The sequence below is a fragment of the Lutra lutra genome, chromosome 8, assembly GCF_902655055.1.
Source record: "Lutra lutra chromosome 8, mLutLut1.2, whole genome shotgun sequence".
In the NCBI taxonomy this organism is placed as follows: Eukaryota; Metazoa; Chordata; class Mammalia; order Carnivora; family Mustelidae; genus Lutra; species Lutra lutra.
The window spans coordinates 118,538,881-118,556,356 of NC_062285.1; the positions used below are offsets into that span (position 1 = coordinate 118,538,881).

Consider the following 17,476-nt stretch of genomic DNA (forward strand, 5'->3'; position numbering starts at 1 on the left):
CATGATCTCAGGGTCCTGGGATAAAGCCCCGAATCGGGCTCTCTGCTCAGCAGGGAGCCTGCTTCCTCCTCTCTCTCTGCCTGCCTCTCTGCCTACTTGTGATCTCTCTCTGTCAAATAAATAAAATCTTAAAAAAAAAAAAGTGGTACATCTGATAGAAAAGTAAAGACAGCCCTATACGTTTATAACCAGGCGAGGAGGATTTGAAAGTCTCCCTATTTCTTCTCCAAATATTAGAACCTTTGGCAAAAAGGACTCTATCACACTTTGGGTGAGAGCATCAGCTTGCACCTTGCTGTGGGAGAGTGAAGAGGGCGTCTCCTACAGAGACTGCGACCTCATCCTGGAACCAGTATCTCTACACGCTTCAACGAGGAACAGGCAAGGGAAACAAAACCCCCAGCTTGGAATGCACACAGTAAGTTTTAATTCAGGGGGAGTTCCATCGAGTTATAATTGCCTCTAATTGGTCCTCCCACGCGGTCTCACAATTTACAGCTGTAATCAGTGCCACAAAGAATGAGCTAAATTTCTTTTCTACCTTTGAAATCAGAATCATCTCCACTTAGGTTCTTACCATTGCTGTTTTGATTTCTTTTTTAATATACCAACGTATAAGAAAAGGGTGAATGAATGAATGAATGAGATAATAAAAGCAAAGATGCAGGCAGCTCTTTCGGAAACAAGTACTGCTCCCTATGACCTAATGATAAGCCAGTGGGATTCAAATTTGTAACAGAGACTGGTGCCAACTTGGCAAACTGTTCCGTTCCAGGGCACGCTATCCAAAAAACACATTCTTCTGGTCGGACATTTTCCATACTCCGATTTTTATCTTTCTTGGCATGCTCGACTCTTCTCTAATAAAGTCACAACCCTTGTTGCCATGGAACCCAATCAGACATGGAGCCTGTTACTATGACTTCCCTGCGAGTCTAAAAAAAGAGCCAGTGACCAAAAGAACAGCCCTTTCTTTAAAAAAAAAAAAAGAAAGAAAGAAAGAAAGAAAGAAAGAAAAGAAAAATCCAAGGCAAAGAGGCTCCAAAAAAGGACCTAACCTTTTTACATCCATTGAAGTTTAAGCTTTCATGCAGGCTAACTTGAACTCTGGAGACAGAGCAAGCCAGTGTTTTATAAAAAATTTTCAGCTAGGACATTCCACAGAAGACAATTTTATAAATAAGTACCTAGCAAAGAGGGTAAAGCTGTTCTTGGGATTTCTTCTTCTTCTTTTTTTTTTTTTAACTCAAGGCAAGCTTCCTTAGATTTGAGTAGTCTTTTAGCAAACATATGTCAATCAGCAGCTACCAAATTGCAATATTCATTTCCACCAATACTTAATTTTTGCCAAAAAGCTCACTATCTCTCTGTAAAGAAAAGATAAGCCAAATGGTACAATCGATCCTGTGTTCTGTCCTGTCTGGAACTGGACTAAACCTGGAGAGCCTAGCAGAGGGACTGAAGCAAAGAGAATGAACCTGTGCGGACTGCCGACCACGGGCTGGGCACTTCCCTATCATCGAGGGACCCCGGCAACAGAGGCACTTCCGCATCTCTCTCCTAGAGAGAAGGTACCAAGGCTCTCCGAGCTTAAGAGCTTGCTCAAGCTGCCGTGCTAGAACGTGGTCTGCCTTCCAAAGCCAATGCTATTCATTCATTTGACCAACATGTGTGTCTGGCCTCACAGGTGCTGTGCGTCCTGTTCGGCTTCTTGTTCTTGACAGAACGTGCAGCCTGTAAAGCCTGTCTGTGAAGAGGGCATGGAGTCTACGTGCACAGCCCATGGGGCCGGTTCGGGCTGTACCCATTTGGAATGAGCACCATATCTGCCTAGCAGCAGCCAGCCCTTTGGAGAATCCTGAGTAAATGCCCTGGCCTCCTAGATGAGATGACAAGGGGCAGACACCTACCACCATCCCTCAGGAGACTGGCTGCTGACAAGGCCTTCCAGCCGTGGACTCTACAGGGTTGGGGGGGACTCAGAAGCTCCAGGTGCCTTGTCTTGTGCATTTCAGTGTTGAAGTAAAAGCCACTGCATGCAAACTCAGAAGTTATTCTACCCAACATGGGTCTGGGAGAACTGGCTTCCAAAAATGACTAATAAGAAGGAATGGGGGGGTGGGGGGTGCTGGCTGGCTTAGTTGGGAAGAGCACAGGATTCTTGACCTCAGGGCCTTGAGTTCAAGTGCCACGCTGGGTGGAGAACTTACTTAAAAAAAAAAAAAAAAAGTGAGAGAGAGAGACTTAAAGAAGGGATCTATAAAAGCATGGAAATTAATTCAGAAGCTATATTATTAATCACACCACCTCTTTCGGCTAGAGATAGTCCACTTATTTCATCATATAATAAATACAACTACTTCCATTAAAAGAAATTTCAAAACCAAGACCACAAAGAGATGCCACTTCACACCAGCCAGGAGGGCCATAGTCAGAAGACAGTAGTAAGCACCGGTGAAGATGCAGAGAAACTTGAGTGCTCGTCCACTGCCAGTGGGAGCACATGGGGATGTGTCGGGACTGGGGTGGGAGCACAGTGGGAGTGGGGGAGCGCGGGGCGGGGGGAGGGGAAGCACAAGGCGGGGGGGGGGGGGGGGGGGGGGCGGGGGGAAGGGAGCGCAGGGAGAGCCTGGTGGGAACACAGACCTGTGCACCCCCTGGGAGACACTCTGGCAGACTCCCAAAAGTGGAGCACAGAGCTCCCAGGGGAGCCAGCAATTCTACTCCTTGGTTTCGACCCAAGACAAAAGAAAGCATAAACCCCCCAGACACTTGTACACGGATGTTTAGGGAAACAGAGTGACCCTAAGAGCCCCAAACCAGCAATAACCAACCCAAGTGGGCGTCAGATGCTGAACAGGACAAAATGCCGGAGGGCAGTGCTGTGGAAGGTTCTCGGGCAAAAAAAGGGCTGAAGTGCTGACAGGCTACAACACAGACGAATCTTGGAAACCTCAAGCTAACTGAAAGAAGCCAGGCACAAAAGACCACATTACATCTGATTCCATTTACACAAAGTGTCCAGGACAGGCAAATCCAGAGGAAAAGGAAGTAAATTAGGGGCCAGCGTGGCCTGGGGGTTTGGAGGGAGGAAATGGAGAGTGATGGCTAAATGGGTCTGGAGTTTGTTTTGGGGGTGACCAGAATGTTCTGAAATGGACTGCGGTGACTGCAAACTCGGCAGATATACTAAAACCCATGAATTCACACACTTTTAAATGAGCGACTTGTATGCTATGTGCATTGTATCTCAATAAAGCTGTTATTTAAAAGAAAAAAAAGGGGGGGGAAACCAACACAACCAGTTTTTTGTTTTGTTTTTGGTTGCCCTATTAAATAAGAAAACAGTCCAAGCCACGAGACTGCCTGACCTTGGACAAGTCACTTGTCTCTGGGGGTCTCTGTGCCTCATTCAGGAAACAAGACTCATGCCTGAACCGGGAGTCCTCTCCTAGCCCCTTCGAGGTGGAAAAACCATTTGCACAAACACCTCTCCATGTACAAACAAGGGGGGTCAGACCACCTACTCTAGCAGAATCTTTCCAAGTATTCCTTGTCTGACTCTCCCCTTCACCCGTTTCCATTCCTCAACCGATTTCTGAGCTCCTGCTATGTGTAAGTCTTGATGCTAGACCGTGTTCATGCCCTCTAGTTCTCAAGCCCACAGTCCACAGGGGAGGTAGGCGGTTCTCATTCTGTGGGTGTGGAAGACTCAAAGACTATGCGGGTGGCCAAGGGGCTGAGAGACGATATGAACTCAGAACCAAAGTCTGGGCTGTTTCTCTTCCTCCTACACCAGGGGTTTTCAAACTGCCTCCAGAGGCATATTCTTGGAACTTCTACGGGTTTGCTATGAACAATTTTAAATGATGTATTTACTTGGATGGCAAAGAAATATTAAGGTAACCGTATTGGGAGAGCAGAGAGATAACCAGCTGCTAACCAAGTACTATCCTGAGATTTCAAGACCGTCTGTGCTTCTACTCACGCTGGGCCCAGGTATTAGAACTTCTTTAGTCAGCAGGAAACACGATGGCGGACTCTGTTTCCTGGGACTACACCACAAATTGGGTGGCTTAAAACAACAGAAATTTATTGTCTCGGTTCTGGAAGCCTGAAATCAAGGGGTCAGCAAGGCCAGGCTCCCTCTGAAGGTGCTAGGGAAGGGACCACTCCAGGCCTGTCTCCCAGCTTCTGCAAGCCTCATCAGGCATCCCTCCGCCTGCAGATAAATCACACCAACCTTCAGTCAGTCCTCACACTGTAGGCACTCCGCCACGGGTCTTCATATCATCTCTCTTCTGTGCACGCCTGTCTCTAAATCCCGGCACACTGGGTCACAGCCCATCTTGATGACCTCATTTTGACTTGGTTCCTTCCATAAAGACCCCATCTCTCAGCAAGGTCATATTCTGAGGTAAAGGGCAAAGTCACTCCTGTATCTTCTCTCACCCTACCACCACACTGCTGGTCACCCCACAATCCTCCAACACCAGCTGGGCAGCCTACGACTCGACTCTGACGCGATCCGCCTGCAGACGGCATCGGCTCACACAGGTGAAGGGATCAGTACGACGAGTCCGCCAGGCCTGGCTTCAGCCACCAGCCCCGGCTTCAGCCACCAGGCCTGGCTTCAGCCACCAGCCCCGGTCCAGGTTGTTACCTGCGATTCTCACGCACTGGCTACAAACTGACCCTCTCCCCCGGTTCCGTCCAGTTTTCTAGAGTGGCTCACAGACTCACGAAGACACTTCCCCCTTACCAGTTTATTAGAAAAGGACAGAACTCAGGAAGAGCCAAAAGGAAGAGAAGCACAGGGCAAGGTCCAGGGAAGGGACGCAGGTGTTCCGTGCCCGCTCTCAGAGCCGCTCTCCCCGCATCTCCAAGTGTTCACCAACCCGGAAGCTCTCTGCACCCCAGCCTCTCAGGTTTTTATGGAGGCTTCGTTATGAAGTCCTGCTAGATTAACCCACTGACCACTGGTGATTACATCAACCTCCAGCCCCTTTCCCCTCCCCAGAGGTGGAAGGTGGGACGGAAAATTTCAATCTCAACAAGGTTGGTTCCCCTGGCAACAGGCCCCATCCTTAGGGGCTTCCCGAAAGTCGCCTAATTAACAAACTGCACCTCGTTTGAAAGGGGCTTTCTATTTAAATCACAAAAGACACCATTTCACTTTTATCATTATAATCACTTAGGAAATTCCAAAGGTTTTAGGAGCTTTGTGTCAGAGATAGAAACAAAGACCAAATATATACAGTTGACCCTTGAGCAAGAGTTGGAAGGACTCAACCCCATTTATGTTAGATTTTTTTATAGTACAGTACTGTAATTATGTTTTCTCTTCCTCATGGTTTTTCTTAGCAGCATTTTCTTTTCCACAACTTGCTTTACTGGAAGAATACAATATGTGATGCATATAACCTAAAAAAAATAAGTGAATCGACTGTTTAGGTTATCAGTAAGGCTTCCTGTGAACAGTAGGGTACCTGGAGTTATTTTGGGGGGTGGGGAGGACCAAAGTTACACAGTGGATTTTCCACTATGGTAAGGGGGGTGTCAGTCCCCCAACCCTGTACTGTTCAAGGGTCTACTGTATTTCTTATTGTAAATCACAGTATCACAGACTTCAACATATCTTTTTGAGGGGACACAATTCAACCCATAACCCTAACTTTAAATGTAAATGATGCAGCATTTCCAGATGAAGGTTAAAGGGTCTCACAGTGAGAGAAGGGTCATGGGGTCATACAGAATTTTTCTAACAGGAGAGTTAACGGACTGAGACTTTCCACATTATAACAGGTAAGAGAAGCATTCCAAATGCAAAAGAAAACCTGCCTGCAGGGATTTAGATTATCTGTATATTGAGAGAGTGTTAACCTAGATTGTTACTAACTTTGTATTTTTTATGCATTTCAAAGTTTTCATAATAAAATGTTCAGGGAAAATTTCCTTAGACTGTTGAGGAAATCTGCTAATGAAATCTTCATTCTTAAAGAGCACCTAAGTAAAAACACCAATTAGTATCTGTGAACAAACACTGCTCTATAAGCCAAGAGCAAGGAAAAGATAAATTTTAAAATATGAAAACAATTGTACACATCTTCCTAATTAGACTTATTTAAATAACAAATGTAGCCAGTGCCTTAAACTCCTCATTTGATGTCTGTCTGTAAACAATGAACTCAGAAAAGACAGTCCTCCTATCTGATGGAAGTGTATAAACTCAAATAATACAGTAGTACCGATGCATGAAATTCTTAATTCATTCTTTTCTTCCTCGCTTCCTTCCCTCTCTATCCATCAAACATTTACTGTGCATTCTGTGCCAAGCTCAGGAGATACAATCCCTGCCTGCTTTCTGGTGGGGAGAGAGACAAGCGAACCACAAGTGACAAGAATATGAAGGCTCACAACAGACCTGGGCACAGGTCGGGTGGGGGAGCACCCAAGTCAGGTGGGAGAGGAGAACGGGAGTCAGGGAAGACCCTTTCAGTACACTGTCTTAGAAGCCTCCGACACCCTTCTAAGGAAAGAATCATACTTATTTTTCACATGAGGACACTGGCTTGAATGGGTTGAGGAAATGGTCTAAGAGGAGCTCACGCAGTGTGTAAGAATTTAAAAACCAGGCCTAACCTCCCTGGAGAGCCGGTACCACACTGCCCCCTCCGAGCTCTAAGCACACGCAAGGAGGGCTTGACAATGGCCTGCATTCAGAAGACCTAATCACTTCTCATTGCCTCCACGGCTAGCATCCCCACCCAAGTCACTGTCACACGTCCCTCTACACCAGCTCGCGCCCACCTTTAGTCTGGGAGCCCAGGCAACCTTGGAAAACATTAACTGGCCTCCCACTACCCCTTGGACTTTGTGTCCTTACTCACTCTGCTTCTGCCTCCTTGATGTGCCTCACAGGCATGTTCCTGTCGCAGGGAGTCTGCTTGCTGTTCCTTCTCTCTGGAATGCAATTCCCCTCAGACAAATGTACTGCCTACTTCCTCAGGTCCTCCCTCTGTGACATCTCTGAGAAGAGCTTTCCTTGAGTTCCCTATTTACAGCTGCTTCTTCTCCCCCCACCCCAAGGTCTCCCCAGCCCCCCTGCAGCGACTGGCGTCCAAACACTGTACTTAACCACCATTTACACACTGTATATTTTACCTGTTGGTCTGGTCCGCCTACCTTGCTGTACCAGAATATGAGCTTGATGAGGGCGATTTTCACTTGGGTTCCTGGGATGCCTGGCACATAGTAGGTGCTTGCTACGTATTTGTTGAATTAGGCTGAGAGCAGAATGGTTACAAGCATGATTCATACCTGGGCTGTTTATGAATGGGCTCTCCACATAGCACACTCCCGACCTGCCGGGAGGGAGGCAACAGGAGACACCTAGGCAGAGGGCGTGGGAAGAAGCCAACCCAAGGTTTCCAAGGGACCTCATTCTTCAATCCAGTGCCACGAAGAGGTGCCTGAGTGATGCCTTTCCGGTGCCACAAGCTGCGGGAACCCAGACACCCTCGATCTTGACATTACTGCCCAAGGAAGCCCATTAGGACCAGTGGTCCCACCAGCACTGTCAATGTCACCCAGGGCGACAGGGACTCCTCAAAGAAATTAGAGGAAGTAAAGGGCAGCTTACATTTTTTTTGCCTTCTAAGTGCTACACAACAACAACAACAACACACTCTGCTGGGGTGTTCAAGAAACTCCTTATGTTCCCAGGCTGAGCTCCACCTGTCCCCACAAGGGGTATTTTCTTACATTGGCCTGTTATAACCGGGCTCCACGGTAGCTCACCAGAGCTACTAAAAGAAAACCACAGGGGTTCAATGCTCCAGGAGTCCTCAGACTGCGAAGGGCAGATTCGGAGCTCGCCTACAGGGGACAGGCAGGAGTGAGGTGGACTCAGCATCTCAGCGCCTGCTGAGTCTCCAGATGGATGGGCGGAGGAGAAGCGAGCGCGGCAGCATCTCCAGGAGGAGCCGCAGAAGCGTCCGAAGGATGGCAAATGGAACACTGTCCCCTGAGGAGGAGCCCCTGTCACGGAGCACCTGTCTGCCAGACTCCAAACTCACCCTCATTCTAGCCTCCTGTGAAAATCCTGGCCGTGTGCGCGAGACCGGGCGGGGGGCAGGGTGGGACATGGGGTGACATGTCATAATAGGAAATCCCGGAGCACCTGACTTCATAAAGTTCTATAAGGCACCAGGGTGCCTTTCAGCTCTGAAATTCTATGAAGGAACTAAAATCCTTGCAAGGCTGTTTCTAAGAAGCAAAGAAAACCCCGCTGAGCCATGGCACTGTAATTTCTTGAGTTTGCATCAGTCAGTTTCCTTCAGTGAGAGAAAAGGTGACTGGTTTAGGTTACAAAGGCGACATTCCAGATAAAAACCTGCTGGTTGCCATGACAATGAACATCGCCGTTCCTCCCTTTCCTGCAGCATCCTTCTTCCATCTGAGTCAAATAGAAGCTCTCCGTCCTGCCCAGGATTTAGTGCTTCCTCTGCATGAGGACAGCGTATTAGACACACACACAAAATACATACCAAAGGGCTCATCGGAGGTGAACGGCAACCTTCAAAACTGGTACCATCCATCCTCCTCTGCCAGTGGGGTCCTGTAAACAACTACCAGGAGCAGCCCTGCGGCAGGGTGTGAGAAGCGAGTCCGGGCCAGAAAAGCCGAACAGCTGACACCTACCCCTTCTGGTCTAGAGCCTTCTTGGAGTGGGCTCTGGATTGGTTCCTCCCAAAAGGGTCCCCGTGAGGCCAGGGCTCCCTGCAGCACTGCCGTCCCCAGACCGAACTGCTCAAGAGCAGTGCCCGTGTCTGACTGATCTCAGGGCCTGGAGTAGCGCCGGGCACCCAAGGAAGCAGTGGGGACAGCGATGGGGGCTCTGGGATAAGGCAGCCAGCCAGCTGCTCTTTATACTCTGTACTGAGTTTGAGCAGAGCCTGCTTCAAATAGGCCCTGTCTGAGAAACTAGCCAGGGGAGAATTCCAGATCCGTGCTCTAGGCTGTGTCACTTGGGGTATCTACAGCGAGCCCTGCTCCTGGTTTCCATCGCGGTGCTCAGGAGCCTTCCCCAGATCCAGGACAAAACAAAGACTAAATCAGAAAGTCAGAGCACTGATGTGATTTATCTTCTCAGGACAAAGATCTTAAAAAATCTCATCAGGTAGCTACATTTCATTGCAGACATGTTTAAGAAAAGCCATGAAAATTCTGAAAAGCCAGAGGAAGGAAACTAAAGCACCCGACAAGTGTCTACACTTGGGGGTCTGGGTCACTGCCCCTTCAGGTGTGGAAGCAGTTTGCCCAGGGGTTAGGGATAAAGGCTCCAGAATGCAGAACAAGCTGGGTTCAGGTCCTACACTTGTCCCGTCTTTGTGGTATGACCCTGCACAAGTCCATTACTGCCCGAGGCTCCATTCTCGGTAGGTAAGCCAAAGAGGGCTGTACCTCGTGTCCGGCACTGCAGTAAGGCTGCGGAAACCTCTGGAAAGCCTTCGTTGCAGCGCAGGCAGAACTGTGGACTTAGGCTCGCTCTACCAATATTCTCTCCGTTCGTGCCACTTTATAAACAAAAACGAGTTCTCTGTGCCAGTATTTGGTAAACGTTTCCAATTAATATAAAAGCACGACTCAATGACATGTCAATAAATCTACTTCTATAAATTGATGTTTTTAATTCAGAAACAAGAGCTTACATTAGACTTGTGGTTCTTCATCTCTTTTAAAGGTCATCTGCCACCACCGAGAACCCTGCCAAGGAAAGTACAAATATACAAAACCAGAAGTCCCAGGTTAAGACACAGAACATTGGCCCCAATTTCACGCATGTTTTTTTAATATTCTGAGGTAATAGAACATTCAAGAAGTAACAGGATTACAAATTAATGTACTTTCTAACTGGAAGCTGATGCTCTAAACTTCTCCTAATGCTGAGTGACATGAGAAAAACAGATAAATTCAGTCACACAGGCCACATGGGATTGAAGTCATTTTTCATCACTGCTCACACTCACATACTTCAGTACTCCTAAAAACATACTGATACTACTTATCACTGAAAAGGAATAAAGCATAACATAGGCAACACTGAGGAATCTTAAAAGCATTACACTAAGTGAAAGAAGCCACACTCGAAAAGGCTACATTCACACCATCTGATTCCATTGATAGTGCATTCTGGAAAAGACAAGATCATGAGAACAGAAATCAGACCCATGGCTGCTGGGGACAGCACAGTATTGACTAAAAAGGAACAAAAGGGGTTTTCTGAGGTGATGGGAATATTCTGTATCTTTTTGTTTTGTTTTGTTTTTTGTTTTTAAGATTTTATTTATTTATTTGACAGAGAGATCACAAGCAGGGAATATTCTGTATCTTATTTGGAATGATAGTTACAAGACTGTGTCAACATATAACTCTACACTTAAGGGGGTTACTGTATGTAAACAACATCTCAATACCTAAAATACTGACACACCAACTTTTACAGACCTGAATATTAGAGATGCTAAATTCTTGACAAGGTGCAAACACCTGCCTGCCTGCCAATTCAAAATAACTTCATATTTCCTTTCAGGCAAAATTAAAATGCACACAAACTTAAATACTATTTAGCACCATAGAAAATCTAGCATTCATTATGAAAATTTCCTGTGACATACATCAAAATGTGGCTTTAGCAGATCACTCTTATAAGTACAAGGACTTGACAAAGCTACTTAAGAACAGACGGTAAAGGTGAAGATACTTCCTTCCTCTGCCCCAGCAATGTCACTTCTCAGCATCTTCCCCAGAGAAACTCTCCAAAGAGCATATGGACCTCTGAATCAACCTATTTGTCCATCACTAGGAGAATGGCTATGAACACTCTGGTTTATTCAGATATGAAATCACATACGGCAATTAAAAAAAAAAGATGGAAATGAAGTATGATAAATTTTTAAAACACCATGCAGGGGGGCACCTGGCTGGCTCAGTTGGAAGAGCATGCAATTCTTGATCTCAGAGTTGTGAGTTCAAGCCCCATGATGGGTGTAAAAATTACCTAATAAATTTAAATAAAGTTTTGAAAAAATTTAAATAAGTTTAAAAGACCCAAACACCTAAAAGCTTAACTAGATCAAAACAGCATGCTGAAAAAAATAGCAAGTCACAAAAGAGAGGCCATTTATATAAACATTTAATACAAAAAACAATACCATATATTGCTTATAAGTTCATTCAATGTATAAAAGCGTGCAAAGGAATGAAACCCAAATACATTAGGTTTTGGAGACTCCTGAGGGCATAGGAAGGGAGAAAGCATCCAGAGAGCTGCATCTGGGACCATTTATTTCTTAAAAACAAGTGGCAGAAATCTGATGCAAACATGGCAAAATGTTGCCATCTGTTAATCTAGGATATAGGTATGTGGGTATCATATTTTTCAAAATGTTTTTTCCATGTCTGACGCATTTAGTAATTAAAAATAAATGTCTACTATTTAACCAGAACTATGCGGTTAATGATTTGATACGGATTTTCCGCATGCTCAGAACATCCTCCCGTCTGCGAATCTGGTTTACTTTCTAAATATGGTGTGAGTTGCAGTTTCTGACAGACCATTTCATTACCTTATAAGCTCAGAATCTGATGTCACTGCAGTTACTTCCAGAGAACATTAACTTCAACCTTAATTAAACCAAAGCAAGCATAAACTTCAGAAAATTAAAATCCACTGAGAATTTAATAAGCTAGTGGCCCTAGAAAAATATCCAGGCTCACTTTAGGCTATTGTGTAGATAAACTAAGGAGCAATTATTTAATTTTTTTTCTTTTTTAAAGATTTATTTATCTGAGAGGGGGAGGGAGGTTCAGAGGAAGAGAGAGAGAAAGGGACAGAGAGAATCACAAGCAGAATCCCTTCTGAGCACAGAGCCGGACATGAACACAGTGCTCTATCTCAGGGTCCTGATGAGATCAGACCTGAGCAGATCAGATCTGAGCAGAAACCAAGAGTTGGAAGCTTCAACCGACTGCACCAGCCAGGAGCCCTGGGAGCAGTTATTGCAAAAAATCATTTACTAACAACGCAAATGTGATTTTAGAAATGTCCAAAGTATCAGAAAACAGAAAATAATCTTCCTATATGGATTTAGTGTCTCTTTCAACATTATATGCATTATTCTTATTTAGCAAATCTGTTACCATTAAAATTACCCCCATGTGCAACAGATTGTTTCAAAAAGGAAGGCTGAGGAGGCAGGAACATTTAAAGATAGCCACAGAAACACCAAACTGCATCATTCATTTCCTATCTGCCCAAAGAAATAAAAGCTCTAAACAAGGCTGGTTGGAACAGTGGGCTCAGTTTACAAAACTGTCCCTCAAACAGCAACGAGGCTGAAATTTTAACTCTAAGTCTTGCTTTAAAAATAAATTAGGGGCACCCGTCTGGCTCAGTCTGGGAAGCATGCAGCTCTTGATCTGAGGGTGGTTGAGTTCGAGCCCCCCACTGGGTGGAGAGTTTACTTAATAAACAAACAAAAATTTTTAATAAGAGCTTAATTTGAGCCCTAAGGATGTAAAAAAAACTGTCTTGCCATCAGATCATTTGAAGTGGCCAGAGTGCCAGTCAAATATCTCAATGGTAGAATTTAATATGCTCCCACTCACCCAAACAGGGGAGCATTTCCGAGGGCTGGAAACATAACGATTGGGTGTTAAGAGCCCTCGTGGCTCCCTGGTGGTAAGAGGACAAGAATGAAAAAAAGACGACCCTTGCTTTAATTTTGGTGCCTGCTTACCCAACACATGCCAATTCACCCAACAGCTTCAATTGCTCCACACAGGACATAACCTTCCTCCAGCAACTACTACTTGATAGTTGCTGAAGTCAGGAGGTTTTTACAAGCATGATGCCTTTCTCAAATGAAAGCACACATAATAAAAGCACATTCATTCCACCTTTCATATGCTCTTGGGTCAGGTTACGAAATGTTAAGTGTTAGTTTCTGGATACAGACAACAGTTTTAACCTCCCTCTGTGTCAAATGCAAAGATTACAAGGCATGTGAGCCTCTCAGTAATTAACACGTTAATAACAACCCCCTTTGCAAGCCACAGGGGTAACTTACAAATAGGGATAATCAAGCCAAACAGAGAAACAGCTTATAACCTACAAATACAAAATCTGTTGTATTCACTATCCTAATGTGAGTGACAAATCAACATCAGTGTCCTAGTAGGAGGACAGCACAGGGCACTAAACATGTTTCCTAAGCGAGAGGAGGGCAAGCTTGAAAGAGGGCTCTGCCCAGCAGAGCACAGACTTAGGTGAGTCCCTGCTCTTCCACCTCCCTAGCTGGGACGGTGGACTACAGGTGATCAAGGCAGCAAAGCCCGATTAGGAAGCAACAGTACACATTCTTCGTCCTGTAACAGCTTCTGCAAACATTTGGAAGGTCAGGATTCTATGTTAAATAGAACTTGTTGAAAGGCAACATCTAGTTCAAAAGAGAGAACTGAAAGCAAATTTTTAAAAAACAATGAACTTCACCCTCTCTTCCCCTCTACCTTTAAGCCTTTTTTTACTATAAGGGACACTGGAATCGTGCCTACTTGAAAGTTTATAAGTGCATGAGCTAGAGTTCTCAAAATGTTCACTTCAAATCCCAGTTTGAGGGGCGAGGTGAGTATCAATCTAGAAAAAAATGTACCAAAACCATAACCTCTGATTCAATAGTTTAAAAAAAAATCTTTTTAAACCCAGACAAAAATTAGACATTTATAAAACTACAGATGTAGACAGCAGTATATTTTAGAGGCAGCTAGCAATGCGAAAATTGGTACAGGGATAACGGTCATTCTTGTGTAGACATCTAAAGGGGAAACAAATTCTAAACAGGCCAAAGATTGGGGCATGTGGCTAGTTCAGTCAGTACAGCATGAGACTATCTTAGGGTCATGAGTTCAAGCCCCACGCTGGGGGTAGAGTTTACTTAAATTATTAAAAAATGGGCCAAAGATAAAATTTATTAAATCATAAAATGTATTAGAAGAACATGCTGTTTGGGTGTTTAAAAGAATCTCAAAGATTCACTATAAGAATGACACAAATCCTGTAAGCCCTCAAATTTTTAAATTTCTTCATGGCAAGGTCTGGTTACTATTTATTCAGTGTTTGCCACACACTAGGCTCCGTACTCAGCACAAACAGCGAATCATTCAAAGCAGGTAGCAGGCAGACTGCTAAGACGGTTCCCAAGTTTCCTACCTGCTGGTGTATAGACCCTGTATGATAGCCTCCCCTTGTGTGTGAGCAAGACTTCTGAACGTGACAGGGTTTCACTCCCGTGATTAGGTTATATTATATAGCAAAGGTGAAAATATTTTGCAGATGTAATTAAGGTTCCTAATCAGTTGACTTGGGCTGATCTGGGTGTGCCAGGCCCAATCAGGTAAACCCTTTATGAGAGGGTCTCGAGGAAGAGACAAAATGCAAGAGTTGGGGCTCTCTCAAACTACTTTATGAGAGAGCCAAGCAGCAAGGAACAGTGGGCAGCTTCTAGGGCTGAGGGGCTCAGTCTTAGAGCTGCAAGGATCATAATTCCATATAAACAACCAGTGACTTCAGAAAGGGATTCCAAGTCTCAGACTAGACTGCAGTCCTAGCTGACACCTTGCTTTTACTTAGGCTAATGAAATTCTGAGTGGAGGACTGTTGCACACAGTCAACAGTGAACCAGACCCTGCCACGAAGAATGCAGCAGGTAAGCTGCACCGGGATCCCTGGCCCATGGAAACCATGAGATGAGAGACAGGGGCGTTTTGGTGCGAACCTATGGCAATTTCCCACATGACAGTAGAAAATACAGTCGGGAATGAGGAACTGGAGAAAATGTACGTGCAAAACAGCTTACTCAATCAGCACAAAACTTCTACAAAACAACTTAAAAAATTAATAACCCACTAGATAAATGGCCAGAAATATATTAACAGTCACAACACACATGTTTAAGCATGTGAACATGAGGATCAACCTTTTGCACTTTTGTTACATAAGATGTAACCACTGGGAGAATCTGGGGGAGGGATACACAGACATCTCCAAACTATGTTTTGTAACTTCTTGGGGGTCTGAGATTATTTCAAAACAAAGACTTTAAAATATGGTTAACCTCATTTGCATCGTAAGTATTTATTAAAATGAGCTACCAGTTTTCACTTATCAGATTGGCAAGGATCAAAATGTTTTGTGATAGACAGTGTCAGAAAGACGTGAGTGGAGGCCTATTCATACATGGATGGTTATACAAATGCTCTCGATTTATATATATTCACTGCTGTGTCCCTACCTCCCAGGGTTGGACAGAGTAAGTATAATTTACGTTGGCAACACTGTAACTTGAAATACATACACTCTTTGCAGAGCGATTGCACTTTTAAGGATTTAGCCCACTAACGTATTCTTCCCACCTGCAAAAAGAAGCCTGTCCGAGGGCAGACACCGAAGTGCCCGTAAAACCAAACCCTATAAGCAATAATGTGTCCTTTCATAATAATTAGATGATGGAATACCCATAAACTGGAATCCTGAACAGCAATTTTAAAATCAACTAGATTAATCTGCATTGATAGGACTCAAGCGTGAAATAGGTTTTTCCAGCTTCTCAAGATGGTGCAATTTTACAACATACCCACATTCACTCATTCTGACGGTTTTTACAAAGCCCCAACCATGTACCAGGATCCACGTGTAGATGAACAAAGACAGCCATCCCCCCTCAACCCCCCATATGAAAGGAGGGAGCAGGTGCCCACAGGCACAGAGGGGAGCTGGGGGATCTGCTAAGGAAGCCAGAGTTCGAGGGCTGAGGGTGGGTGGGAGACAAAGGTCAGATGAGAGACCCTGGGTGTCAGAGGGAGAAACTGGGATCCCATCTTCTGGAAGGATGAAGGATTTAAAGCACGATATTCATAAGACATCTTGCGAAGCACATGGTTACTGTTAAGAGAGAAGAGAAGAGAAGGAGTGGTCCAGTTGAAGAAGTTCACGATCTGGAGACCGTCTCCAACTTCATTAGAGGTGTCTCGAAGTATCTCAAGCTGAGTGCCTGTGGTAAGCTGAGTCACTCTGACACACCCCTTCAGCTCATGCCTGAAGACGTGCTAATGCCCATAAAAACATGAGGTCTGGGGCGCCTGGGTGGCTCAGTGGGTTGGGCCGCTGCCTTCGGCTCAGGTCGTGATCTCGGGGTCCTGGGATCGGGCCCCGCATCGGGCTCTCTGCTCAGCGAGGAGCCTGCTTCCTCCTCTCTCTCTGCCTGCCTCTGGTCTCTCTCTGTCAGATAAATAAAATCTTTAAAACAAAACAAAACAAAACAAAAAAACACAAGGTTTGCGTGAAGTCCTCCTCAACCCTGCCATCTTGTGGGATGGATTCAAAGGAGATACTTCAGATGCCGTCTTCAGCTGGAGAAATACTTGTAAGTAGCCTTCTCAAGCACTTGGACAGGCTTCACTCCACCATGTTCCCGACTAGCTCTACACCCAACGGTGAAGAGTTGAATCAAAGCAGCAAACCATTAAGCTCCATTTCTTCGATCTTCCTCTCAGCCTTCTGTGCTTTTAATGGTTGAAGCTTTCAAGCACTTCGCCTGATGCCAATACACAGCCCGAACAGCTCTTGCTGAATGGGCCTCGGATTTTCAGATAAATTAGAATCTATGCCAACGAGAGATTCAGTCTCAAATAGAGGCCACCTGCTCCAATTAGTGAGATTAAAATAGTATACCACTGACTGTCTGAAACCGAGTTCCACGCCTTCTGGATTATCACAGTCTCTTCACAAAGATGGTAAAAAGGGACCATTGGCCCCAAAGCACAGTTGCACATACTGGAGTAAACGTGTTGAGGTGCTAAAGCGTAGCTTTCACCAAGGGCATACTTTATTTTTGGACAAGCACCGATCTCAAGTTTCTGTGGAAGGCTGCAGCTCAAGTTACCATTTAATTTCCTTACAACAAGCCTACATACACATCTTAATTAAATTCAAGTTTACTTCAGAACACAGAGCTGAAATTTCTTTTCCACCCACCTTCTGTCCCTGCCTGAAATTCCAGGAGTCCTTATTTTCTGGTGTTGCACTTTAGCCCAAGGCCTTCCATGGCCTCGGTTTCTCTCAGGTCATCAGAAGACGGGAGCTCCGGCCCGGAACACGTACAATTCCCCCTTTTTCTAACTTCTTCCAAGCAGTCCCACTCGGACAAGGCTGCCTTCAAATCACCAGAGTGGGCTTCTGTTCATCTCCACACACTCAAATTTTCATAATCCATGAAGAAAAATATTTCCAAGCATCTTCTAAGTCGTGGGTCTAAAAGAAGTATTTCTAAAAAGATGAGAGATGATACAATACAAACACCCAGTGTTTTCCAAAACAATTCTGAATTATTTTTGGTGACATAAAGCGAAAGCAGTA

General features: G+C 45.0%; 1 protein-coding gene across 3 annotated transcripts in view; it reads right to left on the bottom strand.

Annotated features, from left to right (window-relative positions):
- The window catches only part of TMCC3 (transmembrane and coiled-coil domain family 3), a 265,093-nt gene that overhangs the window by 43,144 nt on the left and 204,473 nt on the right, over window positions 1-17,476 (bottom strand). The window contains exon 1 of one of the 3 annotated variants that reach the window (XM_047740926.1): window positions 8,079-8,116. The exons of the other annotated variants lie outside the window; for them this stretch is intronic. Within the exon in view, the coding sequence (XP_047596882.1) occupies window positions 8,079-8,084 (6 nt within the window). The 5' untranslated portion in view covers window positions 8,085-8,116. Of the gene's footprint in view, window positions 1-8,078; window positions 8,117-17,476 lie in introns of those variants that run through there. 3 annotated transcript variants of the gene reach the window in all.